At 36.3% G+C, this 17,463-nt stretch overlaps 1 protein-coding gene across 1 annotated transcript; it reads right to left on the bottom strand.

Annotated features, from left to right (window-relative positions):
* Window positions 1-2,275: 2,275 nt before the first annotated feature.
* On the bottom strand, window positions 2,276-17,098 carry LOC140769313 (protease Do-like 10, mitochondrial). Its single transcript, XM_073109977.1, has 8 exons — window positions 16,698-17,098; window positions 15,489-15,734; window positions 12,692-12,887; window positions 7,272-7,531; window positions 6,359-6,486; window positions 5,563-5,766; window positions 2,873-2,923; window positions 2,276-2,786 (listed from the first exon to the last, which is right to left on the bottom strand). The coding sequence occupies exons 1-8, from the start codon at window positions 17,074-17,076 to the stop codon at window positions 2,547-2,549; spliced, it is 1,704 nt and encodes a 567-aa protein (XP_072966078.1). The 5' UTR covers window positions 17,077-17,098; the 3' UTR covers window positions 2,276-2,546.
* Between the last annotated feature and the right edge of the window lie 365 nt (window positions 17,099-17,463).

Raw genomic sequence — 17,463 nt, 5'->3', positions numbered from 1 at the left:
AACAACTAAGTTATAACCCTAACAAACCAACTAAACTAATCTTTCTTATCTTCTCACATTAATCATTCGTTTCGCTGTAGATAGATTTCGAATTTGGAGAATCCATGAATACCAAAGTTGTAGATATGGAGGTTGGCGATCTTATCTAACTAGTTTGATATTATTCTGATATCTATAAAATATTCTGCAAATATTTTTCCAAAAATATGTAGAATTGAATTTAGTTAATTAAATAAAATCCTAACTTACTAAAACTCTAACTAAACTAAATAAGCAAATAAGATAACTAGACTCAGTCCATTGAGCCCAATATATTTTGAGGTGATTTGATTTAGTCTGAATCACATCAAATTTAGTCTCCCCCTAAAAAAAAGGGCAAGAATTTCAGAAATAATCATCAGTAAATAACATGATAGTTGTAAAGTGAATGAAATTATAAAACATCTATTTATATTAAACCAAACAAAGGGCAATATGATCCATTTTTAGCTTTTACTCCACCTATCACAACTAAGCACCATTTTTACCTAATACATCATTTCATTTATCATTCTTTTTCCAACTAAACACAAAAAATAACAAAAATTAAGAAATTGTAATCACTTCATTATAGTCGTTTGTATCATTGTGAGTATTTTAGATTGAGGCACTAAATACTAATTATTAAGAAATTGTAATCACTTCATTATAATTGTGATAAGTCAATAATAGTTTGCTTGGTGGTGAATTTAAAGGTACCTACATTAATTACTCCTAACAGTATCCTAGCCTCCTAATACAAATATCATTGCTACTTGGACAACAAGTAAAAAATCAATGGGACTTAATTATGGTTATTTCTAGATAAATATTTCTTCTTATGTGTGATTACTTTTATAACTATCACGGTATGAGATAGACCTTAGGGCTCAAGGTCCAACTAATTTACTAGTGCTTTATGTAGCTGAATGCATGTTAAACAAGTGAAACTCCTGTAGTTTAGGAGCAATGTAGATATTAAAGTGATGTTTTATTTTATGGGTTATATCATATTTATTGTGATGCATATGCATATGCATATGTTTATTTACTGGTCTATATGATTATACTTATTTCCTATTTTATAATTATGCATAGAAAATATTAATTACGTATGATAACTATGAGGTATATGTCGTATGATTGATAATATTAATCACTTATCACTTGCATGTATTATCATGCACTTAAATTTTATCTCAGCAGTGCCCTTTTACGTGCTTAACCTAGTGTTAGGGGCAAAATGCCTAAGATCATTAGGCTTAGTTAGACTATCAAGTATTGTGTAAGCTAGTTTGAGCAGGCATGACACCGTCGAGTGCAAAGATAACACATTGAATGATATTTAAACTATGATTAAAATGTTATGTGTACCCTTTTTTTTTCCTTAATTCATTAGTACATAGTATAAATCTTCTATTTATAGGTAATTGAATAGATAATAATTTGAAAATTTTAAATTATCAAGAACATGGTAAAATTAATTTGATATTGCTGGAATGCTGAATAAGTGGACTAAGATTCTTACCTTGGATTGTCTATTGATCTTGTATCAGATTAATCTTATCTTATAATTCTTGAGGACAAAATTCTGTTTATGGTGGGAGTGTTGTAAGAAGTGGGTGTTATTTGTAATTTTATTCTAGAATAAAATACCTTTTTCTCTCTCAAAACTAACATAGTAATAAAAAAAAAAACAAAATAATAAATGTGGCAAAAGCTTCCAAAGCCTTGCTGCAGCCCACAAGGTTGAACTGGGATGGGCCGAGAGGCCCATAACATAATCAACTCAAAACGTAGCAGAAAGAAAAGGGAGGGAGGGGAAGAAAGAAAAGAATAAATAGAAGGAAGGGGAAGAATGCATCACGGCTTACTGACTACTGACTATTCATCGGAGGCAGGGCGATTGGTGGTGCAAGGATGGTCGGAGAAGATGAAGAGGGTCCTGCAGCACACAAGCTTGAAGCTTGTTGCAATTTATCTTTTTGATCGTTCATAAAAAGTTAGATTTTGATTGTATAAATGATTTAACTCTCCATAAATACAGAAACACATAGACTCTGTATTAAACCGTCTAGTTTAAATTTCAGTGCAAAACTACCAAATAGTTCTCTTGACGATAATTATTTAGGGTTAAAGAAAACCCTGCAACCTCCTTGGTTGTAAGGGTTAGGTAGCTACTAACTTCATGAGAATGTGGATGATAGGTTGTTACAATTTGATTCATATATTATCTACCTATACACATGAAAGTTTGATTTGTATACAATATGTAAAGTATATATGTTAAGTTCTAAACTCTTCCTGTTCTCTGGAAAGATGAAACACACGATGTTCCCTCTGAGCTATTTCATTCTTTCACCATAAATAGAATGCTTGTGACAATAATGACAAATTATGGAAGAAATCAATTATAAAAACTGATACAATTATATCAGCTCTTCATAGACAAACTTGGGATTTGCGACCCCAGGTAAGAGAAATAATAACAGCCTATCCTCTTTGCTGCATCTCACTTTGAATCAGCTTCAACAAGCTACTTCGATCTCGCATTTGTTTGCCTGGTCATCAATTAGGTCATTCGACACTGCTGATGGTATCCTATGGCGTTTCAGAATTCGAGAGGTAGCTAGTTTGGCATTCTGATAATTGAGTACAATTACTCTATCATCATCCAAATCAAATCTTAAGCTTTCTTCACGACAACCCTCCACTAGTCTACACAAATGTTTCAGGTTATCGACATCCACACCATTCACTTTCTTTACCTGATCAGAGTAAGTATCAATAGGTTAATCAGTGCAGGAGCATTCATCTATAATTTTGCATTATGGAAGCCAAAACATGGTCAAACCTGCAGTTCAGAGAGCCTCTCATATCCCGCATTTATATCATCCATCAAAACCTGAATCAGAAGGAAGTTGTTACCAAAAACTACATTCTTAAATGAAACAAGAATTTAACCAAAAACTACATTCTTAAATGAAACAAGAATTTAATAGCAGAAGAAACAAATTGTCAATAATCATATATTCTTTATATTTTGAAGCTGTGTGGGTGCTAGCAAAAGTTCCTGGGAAGCACTAGCATGATTTATTCTGCTTAGAATGAGAAATTAAGATAAAATGAATGAGAAATCAATGATCCTATCCATTTCATAGCATAGGAATACTAGCAAAATATTACTATTAGACATAAAGAACTTTTGATCTTCTCCAACCACATTAAAAAAGGTGGAAAAACAATCTTTTTATGACTGTTAACTACTACTGTTTCAGCTGAAACAGCTAAGGTCAACTACTACTGATGTAAGACATCAGTATTAAGTTTGTCAAACTCCCTAAGGTCAATTCATCTAAAATGTAAAATTCATGCATGGCCCTTCTTTGTTCAATCAATGATCCATATATATAAAATGATGAATATGTAGTGGATAAACATTAGTGGTAAAAGCAGTGGTTCGTTCTATGGAAACACAATTCCTTCTTTCCCCATTTCTGGTGGTATCAAAATGTTGCTGTGGCTGAATATGTTATGTCTCTCCAAAGAATGTTGTTGAATTGCTCATTCAATAAGCATTCTCAATATTATTCCTTGAAGAGGACTTGAACCTCCACACCCTTTAAGCACAAGATTGAGTAAGCATAAAAAAAAAAATTGTTGCACATGAACAAGATATTGAGGAATTCTTCACAACACTATCAAATTCACTCTTTGGACCAATAATTCTGATTTCAAGAACAAATGGATGCCCTCCTTACTGCTCAACTAAAGAGAGTACAGTTAGTGTGCTCCACTAGAATCAAACTCTCCAGAAGATTCATAGTTGCATTACTTAATAGCTTTCTTGATAGTAGCTAAAGATGATTCAGAATTGTCAGAACATTTTATTTGGAAGTCAAATAAGAAAATTATTTAAGTTGGAAATTAAGATATTATGTTATACCATAGAGAATTATCTTGTTCTTACATGACAACAATTTCCATGAGACAAATTTTGACGAGTCATCATCACAATATAATAATATCTGCTTAAGGCTACTCTCACCATCACAGAACAAACCTTCCAGTTTTGACTCACATCCTTCTCTCTTTCAAAGCAGATGTCTCTAAAATAAGTGAGTAATACTGGGTGTGTTTCAAAGGCCTTCAAAAACAGATATTCCTTGATAGGGCCATCCTTTAACTTTGATAAATCTAAAATACGGAAAGAAAAAAAGGGAAAGATTGCATATTCCCAAGCTGATGACTATTTAAGTACTTCTGAAGTCCAATTAACTGAAAAAAGAATATGCTTATCCACATTAATGTAAATGTTGCAATTTAGTCCGGCATAGGATCCTCTATGTACTTATATCCTACCTTAAAGCTGCTAAAGCTATCCTCTATCCCTCTCAAGCTCTAATTCTCTTGCTTCCTCACTCCAAATGTTATGACCCGATTTGGAGGGTTCTAGTTAGTTAGACCGAGTTCTTTTATTTTATTTCCTGTATTGTTATTTTCTGCATTGGAGCTGAGTTGAGTCATGAGATATTTGGTTGGGTCGAGTCATATATGTCACCACCTGTTGCTAGTTGAGTTGGGCTAGCCTATTTCAGTTTTACTTGGAGGACAAGTCACTTAAATCATGAGTAGCCACTATATAAAGTGTGGTGATCACCCAAGAAGAATATGGAAGAATTACCCTAATTTAGCCTTTACTAGTTAGCTCTTTCACCCCCTTTCTCTCTTACCCTTCCTCCTTCATCCTAGCCACCAGTCACCATTGAGGCGCCGACCTCCCTCCCCATCAGTCTGAGCCCCCTTCCCCCTTTGAGGACCAAACCCCATCTCCCCCTTTTTCCTCCTTTCTCTTCTAAACCTACCTTCTACTACCTCTACCCACGGAATCCCCAAAGAACTCTAGAGATCACCTCGTGCTGGTCTGCCATCTCCGACCAAGGTCCACGTTTTGATCAATATCTCACTATCTACCCATCTGATTCTCACGATCTTAGGTTCATTGGAAAGCTCTCTTCGAAAGAGATAACATGCCCAAATTTTAGGTCCATCCAACAATTAGATCGTCCAAAATCAACCTCTACAATTCCGCCCAAAATCTATCTCAGCCCCAAGACGCTTCCACCTTCCTCACCAAGACTAGATCACGGCACCAAATCCTAGAAAACATACATGCACACACAATGGAATATGTATGAAAGAAGTAACTAAAAAGTTCCTTTTAGACCCTTCTAGCAAATGAAAATGCCATTTAGCTTCATCTGATCATTATTTGTACCATCTGCGTTGTAACTCTTTGCTGAACTAAGAAAGGTCCCTATTTCTCATAGGCAATTCAATGGAAAATTGCATGGGGTAATTTGCCATTTGGATCCACCATCATATTATGATAAATACTAATTATAAGGGAATGTACTGAAATATTGATTCTAAAATAATAATTTGATTAAGGAAATTGCATAAATTGGATGGAAATTTTGACACATTGGATGTAGCATTTTCTCTAAGAAATTTTGAATAAGCAGTCAACTGGTGAAAATGTACCTGAGAAAGGATCACAAATTGTTCGCCTGCCTTCTTAGGAAGCTCTCGAAGTGCTCGTTCACATAATCGACGGGGTGAAGTGTTATACCAGTCTTCTCCATACTCATGAAGGTAAGGCTGGGTTAATGGAACGAACACAAAACCAGCAAAGATGTAGTAACTTGGCAGTTTATCAAAATGATGAACTGGGACTAATGGTTGTAACTGCACGAAAAGAAGAGCAAGTATACGTGATAGTAAGATACTGCAGCACATTCTACCCAAGCAACACAAGACCACTCCACAGAAAAATAAATAAAAGAAAACAGAAACAGTAGAATGATATGACCACAATACGTTCATGTAACAGTACGTTGTTGAACTATGCACATGCTTGATGAAGTCATGACAAGTAATTTACTAAGAGAGTGTCTTACTGAATAGGATTACTACAGAGCTTCCATACATTTGTTAGTCCAAGAAGACAACAAAAGATAAGTAGAATAAAATCATGAAAATATATTCTATTGTCAAGGTGGATCTTATAGTTTGTATGTCATTCATGCTAGATTCAACTGGCAACTGGATCAAAATCATACTGAAAATTCACCTCTCATTTACTTTCCCCTCTAGAGTTACAGTTCCCTTGCTTGTTTTATGCTGAAGAGAGAGCAATAATTTAATCTATGAGTGATAAATTTACATGAGAAACCCACAGGACAAGTTTAATTAGTACCAAAACTACATTTATTGGATTTCCTCGTATAAAGATAGCATACCACCAATACAAAATCAACTTGTTCGTAATAAGACTTACAGGTCTAAGTGAGATGATAAAGTCATGCTCCTTGCCATCTCTTAGCACTCTGACAAAGGCTGTTTCTTCAGGTTTCTTCATAGAAACCAGATGATCAAAAGTTATTCTCTCTCTGTTCCGAAATGGTACTGCAAGCAACACACCATTTAAGATTATAAGCATAAGAATAACACAACCAAACAAATCATGACTCCATAGTAGACTAGCCTCTGCATTGATATGTCTACGAAAAATCACATTCAAATTTTAAATCTACTCAAAGGAAGTACGTGACATTTTATTAAAAAATATATGTACAAATTATGGATTGAAGTTTCAGCTAATCCTAATCTAAATCGGTCAAAATGGATTGGGATTGGTCATACTAATACATGCCTTAAAGTAGTATTCTTACTTGTTTTTGGAATCACTCGTATCAGACTGATGCGTGCTAGTATTATTGGGTCAGATTTTACTCAATTGGAACCCATATTAATCTCTCTCTCTCTATGCATCCCTTCCCTCCTGATCCGGCAACAGCAAATAGTCATCAGGCGATGTGAGGTGTTTTTCTAGAGAGAGAGGAGGGAGAGGGAGGGGTATGAGAAAAACAGCTCATCTCGCTGGAGAATTATATGCAATTACCAAGTCGAGAGGGAAGGAATGCATCGGGAGAGAGAGATGGGAGGAGAGTTGAGATTATGAGAGAGAGGGAAATTTTTCTTATTTTCTTATCATTTTTCTGAATTTTTAAGAATTTTCCTACATTTATAACAATTATTAGAATTTCACATAATTTAAAATAAATCTGATACCAAAACGGCTGATACTTACTGTTTTTCTAGATGGCCAATCTCTATTTCATAACCAATACATAGAACCTTAGTACAAATAAAACCTAATGCTAATATGAGATGGTGCATTTGAGATTGACCTGTTCCATCATTTGCTATAGGTACACCATCAAAGGCAAGAATGATGTCATCTTTCTTCAATGCCTTACGAGCATTTGAAAGAGGATTAACTTTGTTGACAAGAACACCCGTCATTTCTGCGCGCATGAGGAAGTGCTCTCTAAGTTGAACATTTTCGGTAGGCTGGCATGACAAACCAAGACTGCAAAACCCGACATATTTGCCATGCTCTTCCACTCCAGAAAGAAAATGTTTGATTACAGGGACTGGAATAATGTACCTGCGAGATGAAATTCTAAAATGAGGGGCTTGCCCAAAGGGAAGAAACAAATTAAGGATTTGTTATAGCACTATCAAAAAGACTGCTCAGAAGTGTATCAAATTAACCATTACATGCATGTTCACTTGCATATTACAAAGACAAATAGAGAGAGTAGGAAAAAGGAGGATGGAAGAAGATGGGAACATTTAAAACAATTAGCTCCTACCATTGCAGGGTCGAGGGAGGGGCAGGTATGGGCAACCATATGGTCCTTACCCACATTACTAGAGAGGATGCTCCTCAGATTGAATCCTCTGGAGCAGAGTGTATGGGCAAAAGCCTTACCATCACATAATATAGAACCCCTCTTAGGAAAAACCAAATATCTTTCTACAAACAACCAAGAAATGGGAAAGTCATTAACATCTTCCGTAATAGTTAACAATGTTTTGAAAGGCGGTCGTGGGTGGCGGGTGGTCACCCCACCGTCTAGCGCCTAGGTAGAAGACGAGCGACAAGGCAGTCTAACATTTTTAATATAAAAAATAATAAATAAATATATATATATAATACAGATATATAATATACATTATATACTTATATGTAAGTGGTAACTAATATAGTATATACAAAAATCTTAATAGTACACTAAATCAAAATCCTAAATAACATAATCACAATTTACAACCATAATAACATAAATACATAATCAAATATTCAAAATTATCACAACAGATTAACTAATTAACAAACATATTATCAGATAATCACTAAGTCACTAATAGATTAACTGATTAAGATTTAAGACAGAATTGAAAATAAAAAAAAAAGTTAAAAACCCTTCGATCATTCGGTGTGAGACAGAGAGTGAGACTGTGAGAGAGGAGTGCGAGAGAGAAAGGGAGAGAGTGAGTGTGAGTGAGAGAGAGAGAGGCCCATACTTTTACCGCCGACTGTGGAAGAGACAAGAGAGAGCGGGAGAGGATGTTACCGTAAGCCATTGTCATCCGCTACTTCGCTTCGTTGCCATTGCCGCACATTGCCACAAGCCACCGCCTTAGCTAGTCAGCTGCTTCGTTGCTCGCTGCCGTCAGCCGTGGAAGGGAGAAGACGGGATTAGGGATTTAGCGAGAGAGAGAGAGAGAGAGTTTTAAGTTTTTATATTAATAATTAATGGGTTAGTTTTTTTAGTGGATACTGGATAATCTCATAATCTGATCCATTATAAAAAAAACCGATAAGGCAAGTTAGAGGGCCGAACATTTAGCCCGCCAAGGCAGCAGGCCGCCTTCCACGAGCGCCAAGCGGAATGGCGAGGCAGCCGCCCGTGGCCATCTTTTCCGCTTTTCAATACGCTGATAGTTAAAACCGTGATATTAAGTCCTGACAAAAAGTCAACAGGGCCGACAAACATACTTGTGATAATATATATATAAGATAGTGATTTCCTATTATAGTATTATGTATTTAAGCACCTATCCTCACTAGCATCAAACCTCTATTCCTTCATAACAAGACATTGAAAACATAAATGCTATTGCCACCACCATGAACATAGTATATGCGAGGTCATCACAGATCACTTATGTCCCACATCTTATCACACTATTTGCATACATCTAACATGGGTCTGAAAATAATATATGCACACTCCCTTCAGATTAGTCTCTCTTCACCATTGCAAGTTAGCATTCAATAAAGGAATAAATTGAAAAATAGAAAAGATATGATGACAGTTCTATCGATGGAGGACATTCCGACGTAGAATTGGGTGAAGGAATAAGTATTCAAATGTCCAACCCTGACTAATTGTGACATAATGGCAATTGTTCTTATCGTACTCATTTTGAATAATGTTTAGATGATATATATATATATATATATATATATAAGAATTTGTACCTACATTTCTTTCACTCCAAGTTAATTACCTATTTAAAGATCTTAAATTTGAAAAAGTCAAAGAAAATAAGTACTTCATGAAAAGAGAGCTAAAAAATCATGATCTTCAGTTAAATTCACTCTCACTTGCATCTCATACGTATAGCATGCTAAAGTTTCACCTATGAAATCCATTAGATGTTTCTCATTCATCAAAAATCAAAGAATCATTTATAAAAAACTTGATATCACGCATGGTGAGATCTCAATCATCCCATTAGATACTCGAGAGTCTCTAGGAAATCAAAAGCGTGTAGTCATCATAGTCAGTGCCAGTTATGTAGAATTAACAATGTACAGTAAAACAAGAATATTTTGACCAATTACTAAATTCAGATCTTATTCCTTTATTAAACTAGTAACAACATCAGCAAAGCACTCTTAATGGTTCTAAATGTTGTCAGACCCAAGTCTCCCTATGGCACTCTTTTTAATTCTCAAGTGTTTGATGGCTTCCAAGTTGGTCTGTAGAAACTAGAAAGAGTCTCAGATGCAACCTAAGGCCTACACATCAATCGCTCGCCACAGACCCAGGTCTCCCTATGGAACTCTTTTTTAATTTTAAAGTGTTTGATGGCTTCCAAGTTGGTCCGTAGAAACTAGAAAGAGTCTCAGATGCAACCTAAGGCCTATACATCAATGGCTCACCACAGACCCAAGTCTCCCTATGGCACTCTTTTTTAATTCTAAATTGTTTGATGGCTTGTAAGTTGAAATATAGAAGCTAGGAAGAGCCTAAGAAGCAACCTAAGGCCTATACATCAATGGCTCGCCGCAGACCCAGGTCTCCCTATGACACTCTTTTTTAATTCTAAAGTGTTTGATGGATTCCAAGTTGGTCTGTAGAAACTAGAAAGAGTCTCAGATGCAACCTGAGGCCGTTACATCAATGGCTCGCCAATCACATGAAATCCTGTAGAGGCCTTCCATGATGCATGGTGGTGGGCAAATAGTGCAACGATTTCTCAAAACATATGAATTCCATAAAAACACCTGGATTACTCTTCCTCTTTGAAAGTAGCAGTTACAAGACATCAGTTATTACATAATCTAACTGAACTAAAAACTAAACCCACCTAAAAACAAAGGATGTATTACGCTCATAATTATTCAAATGTTGACATGGTCAGAAGTCGGGTCGTTACATTATTGGTTCAATTACTGGTTTATTCGATCCAATTGCTAGTTTTTTAATAAATATTTAAGCAATATATAGATAGATTTAAATAATTCTACAAATAAAAAAAAATCTAAAAAATAGTATAATTGTATGTATATCCCTCAAAATATATGTTATTTATATAGAAATCCTCATGGTTATTTTTCAAATTAAGTCAATTAATATAAAAAGATTAAAATACTATTAACTAAAAAATATACTTGAAAACAAAAATAAGGATATTTTTATCTTTTTACATTTAAACTGTTCAATTTTAATGGTATACGTGCAAAAATTGTGTATTTGAGCGATATATATGTAAATATGAATTTTAGAGAGAAATACAAGTAAATAAGACTTTTTTTGGGTATATCTGAAAAATAACTAATTTTAACTAATATATTATAAACTAAATATTTTCATATTTTAGGATTAAAACACAATTAGGATATATAATAGAATAACTAAATATTAAGGATAATTAGGTAACTTTACAAAAGTAGTTGACCCGATTGGTTCGCTGAAAACCAATTGGGTTGCACGGCTCACTGATTTAACTTCTGAGTTAGTTAGTTTTTACTAAATCGATTGCTTATCTAATCTTATTAAAGTGATCATATGGCCTAACCCTCCTATGCTCGGCTCAAACCTAGTTTGGGCTTAGCCCAGCTGAGCTCGAATTGCCAATAGGCAGCATAGGCTAGCCCTTTGCCCGGTCCAGCTCGATAGCTCGTCCGTCAACCCAATCCAAAAGCCCAGCTCGTAATAAACCATGATGTAATATTTAGTTCTTGATCCCTTGCTATTTTATTTAACTTTAAAATAAACCATGATATTTTATTTAGCATTAAAATAAACCACCTCAAACCCTAAATGCCTTGCTGTTTCTCATTCCTCCGGCCTTATCAAATTTCCTTCCCTTTGCTCATGGTTGTGTCAATTTGGCTTGAAAAGGTGGTCTGAAAGCTTCCTCTTTCTGCTCGACGGAGGAGATAATCCGCCACGAGGGGCGCTGCGCGATGATGACATTCTTGTAGGTGAGGGAGAGGAGGTTGCGCTCCTCAACGGTCACCTTCTCCATGAACTCCACCATCTCTTCAAATTGCTCCACTTGCTTCACTAGCTTCGCCATGTACACGTTTTACTCCCTTGTAGCCATTGGAGATCAATATTGATAAAAAAAAAAGGGAAAAGAAAAGCAAGATAGGGGAAAAGGCAAAGAAAGTATAGGCAAAGAGGCTGCCGCCGAGGAGAATGGTGTCGTAACAGGTGGAGGTTGCCAGGGTGAGGTCACAAGTAGCTGGACATTGCAGCGAAGGCCAAGCTTTCCCATCCTGGTCCTTCCTTTTGCTGAGTAGAGGAAAGCAAAGACTAAAAGATGGGACAAAGGCGAGGCAAGGGGAAAGAGAAGGATGCGAGGTCGGAGAAAAGACGAGGTGCACCACATTGACGTTGTGGTGGAACGATGCCGAGGGGAATCGGAGAAGAGGAAGTAGCAATGAGATGAGAATGACGGCACTCGGCTCCGCTCGGCTAGCCCGCTCTTTCACAGGCCGACATGTGGTAATAGGTTAAACTATTCTAGCTTGACCCAATTCACTCCCGGGCGGGCTGGTGAACATAGTGCCCAGCCTAGTTGGCTTGGCCCCACCCGCCCGATAATTACCTCTATGCCTCATAACAAAATCGAATGAGTTTGGTTGTCAGTTCACCTGTTCACTAGTCCGACCACTCGGTTCGGTCGGTTCTGATAACTATGAGTACAACATGTGTTGATAGTGGAGCAAAAGGACCTCAGTTACACTACTGTACGAGAAAAAAACCTTCAAACAAGTTAATCCAGACAACTATACCAGGTGAATGTTCACTTGTCATAATATGAGCACCTTTGCAACAAGAAGCAAAAATATTCCAATCTCCTGATGTATATGGCAGCTGAACAGTCAAGACTTGAATATATACATCAATCGCATCAAAATTAAAAATAATGGAAACCAGTCGAGGTTTAGAATAAAAGACTGGGACAAGAAAATATGAGAGAAATATTGCAAGGGAAATTAAATATTTGCAGAACTCACCCGATATTTTCCGCACCTGAAAGATTCTGGAAAGCTACTCCAGCAACTTTGTCACCCATGATTGCAGGCCCTCCACTGTTCCCTGGGTTGATAGCTGCATCAATTTGTATAGCCATGAGCTGAGTAGCACCATGAACATATTGTGTTGGTTCAACTCTAGAGACAACCCCTTTGGTAACAGAAATATTGTCCCCACCTGCACCAAGAGAAAAGATTCATAAACATATCAATTAAGTATGCTATCAGACATGAAGAGAACACATCAGGATCAATAATTTTATGTGGCTTTGTTGGGGTATCAATGCATGCAGACAAGACATGTAAGGGCTGCTGGGAACAAGGCATCATTGGGAATTAGACATGTGCTCACTATAGTATTCCACCACAGGCTTCACTATTTTGTTCACAGAAATCAGATCCATGAAAGAATGCTCAAAATAATTTAAGATGATTGTTGTAAATCTGCATAATGAAAGACAACAGAACCGGTAATGAGCCAAACAATAAACTTGTATCAAATAGTTGTATGTCGTAATGTGATTATTGAATAGGTAGCAAAGCAGAACTCCATATTTTCCAGGGTAGCATTGCAGCCAAAATCAAGAAAGATTAAACTTTAAAGAGACTATTTCAGTTCAATACCAAAAGTTGATGCATAATTCTTGACATGCAATTGCAATTCCCCTGAAGCAACCATAATTGATTGATGATCTTGATTATCCTTCTGGACTTATTGGATACTTCCTTCAAATTATTTTGTTGGTAGACATATCACACAATGCTGTTCATTTATCTCGTACTTGAGCTCTTGCAGCCTATGCCTAATTATGTTAGTCATATACATAACGTTGCTGAGAGCCTCCATTAGTTGAGTTAATCAATTGCGGCAATTCGAATGCATTTTGACACCATCATATCTACTGGACCATATACATCACTTTTATATGCCCTTGAATAGAAATTCAGCCTCTCATCACAATCAGTTATAGTATACTGGCAATTTTAATTGTTAAGGTGCTCACAATAAACATTTTCATGCTTACTACCAGCATCAATATGGCCACTATTTTCCTTGAACACACCTACATAGTGCATACAAATTCTAGCTTCGCCAATTACTTATTCACTTTCATTCATAACATAGTAACATACCTTAACTTCAAGATTCATTCCAGTCAACTAATCATTGGCTGAAAGAAATTTGCATTATTAAGGTGAGTGAGTGAAGATCACATGTTTATCACCCAAAGTACCAGGATTCCTTCCATTGTGATCAAGTATAAGAAAAGACGAGCTTGAAGGATGATTATTACATATTCTAAATGTATCATAAGTAAAAGAAGAGAGAAAACAAGAAATAAAGAAGCTAAAAAAACATTGTTTTCCTGATATAGTTCATAGCCATTAAAAGATTAAGAGGATAGCTGTCTAAACTCTAAATCAATGTTATTACTCAATGCATTAAATGGCAATCACTGCAATAACCAATAATGGTCATCATCTTGATCTCTTCAAAGTACACCAAAAACATAAACCAGATGATAAATTTCTACCTTCATATTAACTTATTTTAGGCCACGATGGCCGTGCCACAAGCACGAACCGTGCCGTGAGAGAGGGAAAGAAAAAGGTAAGGGACTACTCACCTTTACCCTTTACCCTTTACCGCTCACCGGCTCGCACCCCCATTTGGTGCCCTAGCCCGAGGGAGGAAGAAGAGAGAGAGAGAGAGAGAGAGAGAAGGGCGGGGGGGGGGGGGGTTGGTCAATTAAAAACTTAAATTGCGGATCTGGGCAAGTGACAACAGCGACTCGACGAGTGACGATCGGCAACAGCAAGCACAACAACAAGATAAATGACGAGAGGCGAAGCTACTAGGAGGCCATGCGGCACCCCTTATGCCACATGTCGGTACGTCGCCGGCACAGCATGTGTCGATCAACACAACCATCCATAATTTTAGGTAGTATATCACCGCTAAATGTAATAACAATAAAATAATTAAATTTCTCCCAATTACAGTTACTTAGAACATTCCAAAACTTTATGTTCAGTCTTTTAATGATGCAAATGCATATGAGAGAATCAAGAAAGTTAGGCTCCTAAGAAGTGGGATATTCGAACATTTAGAAATCCAAAGATAGATGGAGGATCGACTTACTTATTAAGCAATAATATATTACAAACTTTGACAAGGAAAAATCATAAAACTCCTCTCTCTCCTAAGAAGGAGAATAGCAAGCCAAGATGCAACTAAGTAACACGAAAGTAAGAAAATGAAATAGAGGAAAATATATTTTTCCCATTGTAGTCAGGCTAAGATCCAAAGTGCCTCCCTAAGCTTTGACTTGTGTCACTTAGCCCCTTGTAACTTTAATCAATATGCAACCGAGTTTTTCTAACCAAAACTAATGGTGAAGGTAATTATTGGTTAAAACTATTAACTGTTTGATCATCTTGCCCTTTATATTATCTCTTTTTGGAATATCTGCAATGTCTAAAATGTAAAAGTGAGAAAGTTTCAAATGAAAGAAGCATAACACAAAAGGATTTCCAACAAAAAAGATATTCTAACTAGTTGTTGTCAAAAAAGGCATTTTAGTCTCTTTATATTAAATTAAATGTCAATCAAGCAACTGGAAATGAATTAAAAGTTTAAAACTATAAGAGGGTGAAGTCACACAACCAAAAATTTAGGGAGACACTCTGAACTTTAGCCTAACCACGGGGGGTCCAAATTATATTTTGATTTAATTTCCCCACTAAAATATCATATCATACGACGTGGTAATCATACCTTGAGGGTACCCAACCACAGCTACTGCTTCTTGTAAGAAAGGAATGTCACCAAGCTCCAAAGAATTCATTCCATCCCAAAATTCTTCACTTTCAACTGTTAGAAGAGCTAAGTCACATTCATGGCCAACAGCTTGGACTTCTGCCTTATACTTTGTAGGTGAACCATGCTTTCTTACAAGAACAAATGTGTGATCTGCAACTACATGAGCATTTGTCACAATTCGTCGTCCAGGAAGTACAAATCCTACAAGCAGTAAAATCACCAGTAAGTTAAGCTCAAGGCATCCATTAGAATTTATGAGGAGTTTCATAGAGTAGGATTAAAAATAAAAAAACTCCAACAAAACCACACAGTTTCTTGTTTATATATATCTGCATAACGCTTGTAAAGTGTGATGCACATTCCGTCGACTTGTTGTATGTCTCCCTCATTAGGCAATTTTTTAAATAACATAAAGAGCTTTCCTAATCAAAAGAATAAGGAATTAGCAACCTGAAAATAAGTGCAAACCACTAGGCAGTTGAATTCCACAGAAGATAAAAGACAAATAGGAAATCTTGCACAATTCAAGAAATTGACAGGCAGGAAACTAACAAACTCTCTACGATGTTTATAACATGCACATTAAACATAAAAAAATATATATATCAGGATTTAAAAGAAGAAACAGAAACCCTTCTAGCATGATGTACAATATCCAAAAGGTATACTACTAGTGGATTTAACTAAGTGAATTTACTCTGGTCGTACTGTTTTTGGCATGGTCTTGTATCAACTATTGCAATTATATCGAATTCCCATCTGGAAAAGTGATGCACTACACGCTTTGAAACTTAATTGAAATTTAATTGAATTTCTTAGGTTGGCGCTAAAAAATCACACAACGCTCTTGATTTAAATTGCAGGAAAAAAAAATCATTGCTTCTCTTTAATCTCAATCTATTTATACATTTCCCTGTTCGAAAAAAGATCACATTTTGAACCGTCACAGCAGATGCTTCTCGAATTCAAGCTAAATCCATAATAAGAACTGGGTTTCTAAAACTGCTCCTATATTGCGCAATCACGAAACGAAGCAATATACTAAGTCTAAACCTTTGGTTACATCCACTGATCAAGTACGAAGAACACTTTTTGAACTTATACACCACTTGGGCTTTACAAATTCGCAGTTAGTTTAAAACCAGAAGTAAGTTTCTCCCATACCCGATCCCATGCTCTCCCTCTGTGACTTATTCTGCCACGGGAGGAAGTAATTGGGACTGCTAGAGACAGTGAAGATCTTCACAACCGAATCGAGAGCGAGCTCGATGGCGGCGTACGCATCGGTGTGGCGAAAGCTCACCAGATTTGCCTCCTCCTCCTCTGATGCAAGAAGACTCTTACCATTGTTGCTCTCATACGGGTCGACTGTGGTGGTTGTTGAGAAGAGGGAGGAGGAGAGAGAAGGCTTTTGGAGGAAGGGGAGGAGAAGGGGAGGAGGGTGAAGGAGGGTTTTGGAGGATAAGAGGGGAGGAGGAGGAGAGTGGCGGAGGACAGGAAGGGGAGAGGAGAGTCGCCGGAGAGAACGGAGAGAGGCGAGCATTTCTTTTGCTTTTGTTTGGGGAAGAGGGGCGAAAGAGGGTTTAAAAGGGTTTTGGATATTTATTTATTTTTGGGACATTTTTACTTCAAACCCTAATTTTTTACAAATTTGTGTTTTTTTTATAATTAAAAATTTATTAAAAGAAAGCAAGAGGCTAAAAAAAAGAATTTTTGACCAAAATAGACTCATTTTTGTAAAAATTTTTTACTGAAATGGACTACCCTAAAACTTTTCTCTAAATTGTTGAAAGACTAAGTTAAAGAAATTTACATATATAAAATGCTGAACTAATCAGCGTTTTTGTTTAGGAAAAAAACGCTAATCATTTCAAGTATTTGTTAGCACTATAATTAGGGGTGTAAGCGAGCCAAGCCTAAGCGAGCTGGC

This window comes from Typha angustifolia, chromosome 10 (genome assembly GCF_048772165.1).
Source record: "Typha angustifolia cultivar Huaian chromosome 10, ASM4877216v1, whole genome shotgun sequence".
In the NCBI taxonomy this organism is placed as follows: Eukaryota; Viridiplantae; Streptophyta; class Magnoliopsida; order Poales; family Typhaceae; genus Typha; species Typha angustifolia.
The sequence above is the reverse complement of the archived record's forward strand: the minus strand, read 5'-3'. Positions and strand labels throughout refer to the sequence as shown.